This window comes from Solanum lycopersicum, chromosome 11 (genome assembly GCF_036512215.1).
Source record: "Solanum lycopersicum chromosome 11, SLM_r2.1".
Classification (NCBI taxonomy): Eukaryota; Viridiplantae; Streptophyta; class Magnoliopsida; order Solanales; family Solanaceae; genus Solanum; species Solanum lycopersicum.
The window spans coordinates 6,663,861-6,672,156 of record NC_090810.1 but is presented as its reverse complement, the minus strand read 5'-3'; the positions used below and the strand labels follow the sequence as shown (position 1 = coordinate 6,672,156).

The following is an 8,296-nucleotide window of genomic DNA, read 5'->3' as shown; positions in this document are numbered from 1 at the left end:
ATATATATATATATATATATATATATATATATATATAAGTTCTTATACCTACAATTTGTGAGAAAATGATTAAAATAGTCCTTGATGTATGGACTTAGATTGATTTGATCTCTCATATATGCAATTTATGGAAATATGTAAAAAACTTATCAATTTAGTACTCTTTCACTTTAAAACACTAACTACACCATAAAATTCTGTCAAATTTAACAGAGATGTGCAACTCACGTGACATACAAAAATCTAAAACAAAACCTCTGTCTTCTTGGATCAATTCCAAAGGATGAAAACTTTCGCCTTTCAAACAAAAATCATTTTCTTGAAAATCAATGGACACAAACTTTTCAATGGTTAGTCTGGGTAGTTCTGACGAAGCTAAAGAAGACATACACTGACACACTCATCAAAATTGTTGCTTATCAAAGACAGGAGTAGAACAACAAAAACTATAAATTGGCAGATAGTAGAAACTGGAATCATGCACCAGATGCATTCCGATAAGATGATAGGAATCAAATTTGACATTTTAAAGTTATTGAGTAAAATTGCCGCACTCGAAGAAAATATGGAAACATATTATACTGCTGACAATCAATGAAGCGAAAAAATGATTGACTCGAAGAAACTATGAAAATAATAGCTACTTACTATTGATGATAACCTTTGAATTTGAACTACAAGTCCTAGACTATGTATGCTTCCTCATTGATCTACAAACTTTAGTCGAAAATTCTCTCGCCTGATGGAAAGACGGGAGTTCTCATCCTTTGAAATTGATCAAAGAAGATAGAAGTTATGTTTAAGATTTGTGTATGTCATATGAGTTGCACATCTTGAAAATGAATGGAAGAAGCCATTTGTTTGGGTCATCCCATGCTAAAGGGCTTGAGAAGATAGGTATTGACGCTAAGCAGCCCAACTCTGCTATTCGTAAATGTGCTAGGGTTCATTGATTTAAAATGGGAAGAAGATTGTTGCATTCGTTCCTAATGATGGTTGTTTGAACTACATTGAAGAAAACGATGAGGTGTTGATTGCTGGATTTGGTCGAAAGGGTCATGCCTTATGAGATATTCATGGTGTTAGGTTCAAAGTTGTGAAGGTTTCTGGTGTTTCTATATTGGCTCTCTTTAAGGAGAAGAAGGAGAAACAACGATCTTAATTTTGCCATTTTGCCAAGATACTGTTGCCATGGACTTTTAATTTTTTTTAGTATGTACTTTGTGAGCAACTATCTTTAGGGCCTGTTTGGCCATAAATTTTCCAAATAACATTTGGGAAAAATTTGGCAAATAATGTTTGTCCATACAATTTGTCATTATTTGGCAAATATCCCAAATTTCCAAATACTAGTTTTTTCTAGTATTTGGGATGTTTTAAAAATTAAAATTTTACCCCAATCTTTTATCTTTTACAAAAACACCCTCTCTAGTATTTGCTTGCATTGTATTACATCATTTTTTACGTGAACACCAAAATAGTGATGAAATATTTAGTGAATATTAAATAGTGATATGATTGTTGATGAAAATTATTAAAAATTGGCTTTAGGTAACAAAGTCATGTATTTTATCTACTTCACGATGTATGGAATAATTCTTGTTGCACTCACTCCAAATTACCACATTGCTTCAGTGTCATGGACATTATTTGTTATTGTTGTAACCAACATTCAATTGACTTGTAATACAAATTTTTAGTTAGTTTTGATAGTTTTTAAAACTTGTGTGTATAAATCATATTTTTCTAAAAAGGTGAAATATATTTTCCAAATTTTATGGCCAAACACATGGTGAAATTTCACCCAAATTTTCACTCAAATAATATTTGCCAAGAATATTTGGAAATCTATGGCCAAACGCTAGCTTAATGTATGCACATTTTTTTGTTAACAAAAAAAAATATGAGTTGCAAATCTAGGTTAAATTTAACAGTTTTTTTTTTGTGTAGTTAGGATTTTAGAGTGAAATACTATATTGATAAGTTTTTGACATAGATAAAGAATCTTTTCCATAAATTGCATATATAATTAAGGGACCAAATCAATCTAAATCCATACATTAAGGACTATATTGATCATTTTCTCTACAATTTGTTGCTCTAAGTCATATTAATAATATGAAGCTTTGCCTGATGATACTACCAATCATCAACACCAAACCTATTTAGGTCAAATTGTTTACCTTTGGATCAATACATGATGTATCAAATGTTTTTGTTTGCTAAACTATGATAACGTTCAGATATTCACTATGTGGAATAAATATTGCAAGAAATGGCATCCCATTATGGCAACGAAAGGGGATCTCTCTCATTTGGAGGGAAATGATCAAAGCCAGAGAAGAGGTGGAACACAAATTAAGTCTGGAGATACACATAATAGCAATTTAGGAATATGAATAGATGGAAAAGCCTCACAAAAAAATAGTTGAATCCAAAATAACACCACTAAACAATACACACATAGTAGATAAAGACTTGGGGTGGGGAGGGGCACACTTACAAGAATTATATACATTTTGATATTACAAGTCAATATCCATTGTGGTCCAAATAGAAGCAGAAAGTAGACGCCGGGACTTCCATCCTAAAACCAGTTTATTGGTCCCAATTTCCTCCATCCTATACCCATCATTGAATAGCCCCAACAACAATTTTGCTTGACAATGATTTGCAAAGCTTATATTACTCTCACAAAACCCCACCCCACTCAACCACTCCCCCCATGAGCACCTTTCCCCTTCTCCTCGGGCCCGGTATATCCGAGCCAATGACCCGGTTATTCTGGGCCCGAGGAATACCCGCTCCACCAATGCCCGAGCTCGGCTTTGCAAAGGGAATCCTGCCTCAAGCGAATCATAAAGTGCTGAGTAGTGATGTAAAGTGTCCATGAACCGACCCACGAACCCTTCTTCGTCTCCTATCGGCCTTAGTTCCTCTTCGACTAAGGTCACAAGTCTCGGATTCAGTGTCTTCGATCCAGATAGGAACGAAGCGACTGAATCCGAGGCTCGATAGCTGAAATGAGGCAAGTGAAGCATGCAATTAATAATTAGAGCTTCGCCTCTAACTAACTTGACATTGGTTGGCTTAAATATTTCGTCTGAGTCCAATCTGCAGTGATGAAATGAAAATGGCTGACCGATAGAAGCAGCGAAAGCAGTTAACCGACGGCCGGTCTCTTGGACCGTCCCGAACGACCGACGGCCGCTGCCGCTTCTTGACAATGCTGTGATCCGAAGATGCGGAGTTGGAGGTCCATCTTTTCTAGACACCAAAGCTTGCATTAACGATGCCCATTGAATTCCTTCCATTATATCGTAATCGATAATATGAACTCTCCGATCGTGTGTTACCGATTCGAATATAGCTTGATTTGCTGTAAAATGCCCAAATTTAACAAAAGGAGACATATCCTGTAATAGCTGAAAAGCTGCAAGTACATCTCCCTGACGGTGTTCGTCTTTGTAATTTGGGGAAAACATGTGTTTAGTGTGTAACGTACCGGAAGCCATCAACGCCTGCAAGGCGTCAGTGAAATACGCAGCCAATCTCTCCATATTAGTAGCGCCGTTTGGGGACGCTAATTCCTTGAGCCGAACCAATATCACTCGAGCCAACTCACGGCTTTTGTTAACGCCGGTTAATGCCTCCGCTGCTGCCATGAGAAGGTGAACAAGCTTCAGCCCGTTAATATCTTCCGATTGATTGTTATTGGAGTCACCTGATTCTTCTTCTTCCTCCATAAACTCAGCACAATCTTGATGTTCGGATTTGTAAAAGCAATTACCCGATCCCTGCACCATAGATTCAATTAGATCTTGAAAATTATCACCACCGGAAAACACATCCCAATCAAAAACCGGCGACCAGTCATTCCATGAAGATGAAGAGGTTGTTGCTGTAGTAGTAGTGATAGTTGTAGTGGCGATGCTTAAACTACCATAACAATCAAAATCCGTGATGGTTTCATCAACCATCATAGCCATAACTGCACTCCAACTGTTTGTTTATATGCCTCAATCAAGATTATGTGCTATGATTTATAAAGGAAACAAGGAGCTTAAACAAAAGACATTAAGAAGGTGATTAAGACATTAAAAAAGCATTAATAAAACAAAGGATTAGTACTCCAACAAATAGAGTGGTAATGATGGGTTTTTTGTTTTTGAATCATCAATTATTGTGAGTCATAATACTTTTGCTTTATAAATATAAAAAATTCATTTTTAAAAAAATTGAATATTTCATGCGTAAATTTTAAGTCAAATTTAATTTTTTTGACTTTTAAAACATAAAAGGTGTCCTATAAATTGGGACAGAGGAAGTAGTTTGGTGAGGTTTAAAATTTATATTATGTCATCAAAGTTGATTAATCATGCATTAGTTAATTTACTCTTTTGCCCTAGATATTTAATTAATTTAAGATTTTTGCCCCAATGTTTTTTTTTCTTGTTTGTTTATTACTATGGTACTCTACCAACTAGAAGGTCGGATGTTTTGAGGTATATTACATACTTTAAGATTGCAAGAACCTTAAAAAATTGGGGATATATTTTATTTGATGTGTGAGGTTTGAGACAAATATATTGCATTAGTTTATTGAACAAGTATGTGCCATCCATGTCATGTTGTATACTTTAGAAAAAAAAGTTGCTAAAAGAAGTCTATAGATAGCTGATTAGAGTTATCGAGATATTAGTAATTATACGGATTAATAATAAATAATTTATATATTATTTTATTCATATATTAGTTATGAAGAAATTATCTATCATGCATAAATAATAGAGAGAAATATTGAAGATATTTCTTAACTTGGCATGGATTATTAGTTTACAAGATTAAAAACAAATTATTTTTTATTAACTGAACTTAAATGCACTCCAATCTTGTATTGTATGTGTACTCAACACGGTTTTGAGTCCCCCATCGACTAGTAATGGTTATTTGATTTCCTTATATTTTTAAACTTTTTTCACCAAGTGATTCAATTAATTTTTGAAGTTGAGTTAGGTGCTAGTTAAATTAATTTCTTATTAAAACTTAGAGATGGAGTTTGTAGGGGTGGACATTCGGTATTTCGGTTCGGTTTCATTTTTTTGGTTTTTTTGATTTTCGATTTTTGCAAATTGTGTACCGAATATCGAACCGAAATTGATTCGGTTCGATTTTTTATTTCGGTTTTTTAATGGGCCTGCTACACCCATATTTAATTGTATTTGTTCAGCCATCTATATACTGAAATACCTAAATCAAAATTCTGAAAAATTTTAATTCGGTTTGATGTTTTGGTTTTTCGGTGTTTATGCCCGCCCGTAGGAGTTTGTAATTTAACCTTTGAACAATGGCATACCATTATATCATTTTGTTAAAAACTTTATAACATCATAGACTGTTGGTTGGATCGGTTATCAATTAAAGAATTGTATAAGTTTCTCTTGGATATGAAAATTAAATTAACCAAATACATTTGAGATCTGTTAAAAATAAATTAATAAATAAATTTAGATCATCAACTTAAAAAATTAATTGAGACTATAAAAATGATTTTCATACTAGAGTTGTGGATTTGAACCCCCTCGCCCCGCTCTTATTTTTTTATATAAAAAAAAATGAATCTCCAAGTTTTTAGTTTTGGCTCCGCCTCTAAAATTAAACGAATGTATTTGTTTTTATAGCAATAAATTTATTTCCATCGAAGTTTGATCACTTCCAAGTTCCAAGCTTATTGCAGAAGTAACTAGAACTACGAATCCTTGTCTCTAGCTTTTTTTTCTTTCTAATTTGTACATTAACATTAGTTTAGTTCTTCCTCCAAATACTAAAATTTTACAAGAAAAGTTAACTTCAGTGTACATTTATAGGCAGGGAAGACAAATTTGAGCAATAAAACATAGCACATAACAACAATTTAATAAAGTAATTACTTAGATCCAATTAACTTGGAAATCATCAATTTGAAAGCTCAGTTACAAGATGTTATTTTAAAAGCTAAATGACATAAAAATTTGTTTGTAATAAGCCATTGAATAATAGTTTGAGTCCACTATTAACTTCACACTTGTGATCATGATAAGGTAACTTAACTAATAACTTTGGTGTGGCGTCAAAAATAATGTGAAAAGATTGAAAAGCTATATATAAAACGCGTACAAATTAAAATAATCAAAGTAATGTGAACTCTTTTTGGAGAAATTGCGTAGGATTAGTCGAAAATAACCAATAACATGGTATGATAATTGTATCTTTAAATTGATTTAGCCTAACAATTGATATCAGATTCAGTGATGATAGGAGATGATATAACTTAGTTCGGGAGATTAGGAGATTGTTAGGTGTGCAAACAAAGTCTTGTATCAATTGTTGAAATGAATGAGAAGCTACATATAATATTATAGCAATGAAAATCGAGAATATTACTGTCATATTTAAAATGTATATCTTTGCATTGATTTATTCCAACAATGTGAAGGATGTGTTCCGTCTTGGAGAAAAATATTTTCCATAATCAAGGGATGAATCATGAATACATAACAAATAATTATATGATTAAGTAGTTGACAATACAAGTAATTTTACTGTTATCATAGTCATCAATCTATGAAGTGTCAATAGAACAGCTTTTGAAGTGCTTACCTCCTTGAAAAATGCACTAGCAAAATGTGTAAGTTATTGTTAGGTAGAATGTATTAAAAAGAATTTAATACAAGAATTAATTAATATAAAGATTTTAATGCATTAATTAACATCATTTATGACTCAATTGCCCTTAAAACCTATTTTAACATCTTTAATTTTCATCATATTTGTGGCGTATATCTTTGTAAAAATATTTTTTTAAAAAAATTATACAGTGCACACTATTTTTAATACGCCAAACTCAGTGACAGAATCAGAATTTTTAACATAGAGGTTCAAAATCTAGAAAATTAGACGCACGAAGTAGTCGATGAGAATTCGACATCTATTATATATAACTAAAAAATTATTTTAACTATATATAAATAATATATTTTTTCTTCGAAGGAGGTTCGAACGAAATCCCCTAACTGTAAGGTGGCTCTGCCACTGATCAAACCAAATAATAAATAACAAATAATTTATGTATAACTAATACAATTATATAAACAGAACTAATACACTTTATTTAACATTATTCTACACCATATTTAATTTAATGCATTTCTAGCCTTGTTAATTGTTTCAAGTGACTTCAACATCATTTCTTGTTTAGAGATTTAATAAAATAAATTTAAAAAAATACTTAGTTGAAAGGTATTGTGTGGGGGACTATGTCATGGATGTCACTTAGCCTTGCCGGCTTGTCCGGCTCAACGTTTTCACCATCAATCTTTTACTTAGTGGTGAACATAATACAAATTTTTAACATTGATAAGATATTTATTATTAATAAATTCAAAATTATGTTCATAATTATTACTTGGAGAATGTCACTCTTTAATGGCCCAATAAGATTTTTTTATGATTATTTATTGCAAATGAATGATTAAATTTGGAGAAATTGCAAAGTCAAATGAATATGATTGGTTTCATTTCACACGTCATTTAAATTAATCTTAGTATGATTGCGTTCTTATTTTGGGTGGCCGATTGGGGAGTCCTAGATCAAATTTTCTCATAAAAAAAGTATCTCTAATATCTTAATACGATTATGTGAATTTTCTTTTCATTAAATATTTTTTATATATCAGAAAAAATTACGATTATGTGAATTTTCCTTTCCATAAAATGTGTTTTGTAATCTCTCTGTTTAACAATGGAGTCTGCTATTGATTTGACACAGCCATATATGGATGAAGGATCAGTATATGATAGGGGTAATTTTATCAAATCATCCTAGTTAAATTTTAGTCATTTTAAACATTGAAAAATAAATAGTATTTAATAGCAATGATAAAATAGACACAACATGATAAACTATTCATTAACTTTAGAGAAAAGACATAAAAGCACCACTGAAGTTGTTTCGAATTTTTAAAAAAGACACCTTAACTTATAGAACTTGATTTTCAACAAGATAAATATGATTTTGTCCTTTGATTTTTTGAAGTACTTATTTGACTATTTTATCCCTCTGATTTCAAATCCTACTAATATGATTAGAATTTTTTTGATGAACTCTTTCATTCTTAATAGTTGAGATTGTTTCGATGATTGTGCGGTTGAGGAAGTCCTCCAATAAATTATTTCGAGTGATTTTCGACATTAAGGTAGTTTGACCATTCCTCTTTTAGACTGAGATGAGTAATTAGCCTTTCTAAGGAAGTGAACT

The 8,296-nt window shown here is 31.8% G+C and overlaps 1 protein-coding gene across 2 annotated transcripts; it reads right to left on the bottom strand.

The window, feature by feature from the left end:
* Nucleotides 1-2,377: 2,377 nt before the first annotated feature.
* LOC101251144 (protein NODULATION SIGNALING PATHWAY 2) lies at nucleotides 2,378-4,314 on the bottom strand. 2 transcript variants are annotated; one of them, XM_069291353.1, is made up of 2 exons: nucleotides 3,506-4,141; nucleotides 2,378-3,379 (listed from the first exon to the last, which is right to left on the bottom strand). In XM_069291353.1, the coding sequence occupies exons 1-2, from the start codon at nucleotides 3,987-3,989 to the stop codon at nucleotides 2,526-2,528; spliced, it is 1,338 nt and encodes a 445-aa protein (XP_069147454.1). In that variant the 5' UTR covers nucleotides 3,990-4,141; the 3' UTR covers nucleotides 2,378-2,525. The 2 variants fall into 2 exon arrangements, with proteins under 2 accessions (XP_069147454.1, XP_004250334.1); XM_004250286.5 differs by having other exon boundaries at nucleotides 2,378-4,314.
* Nucleotides 4,315-8,296: the final 3,982 nt, after the last annotated feature.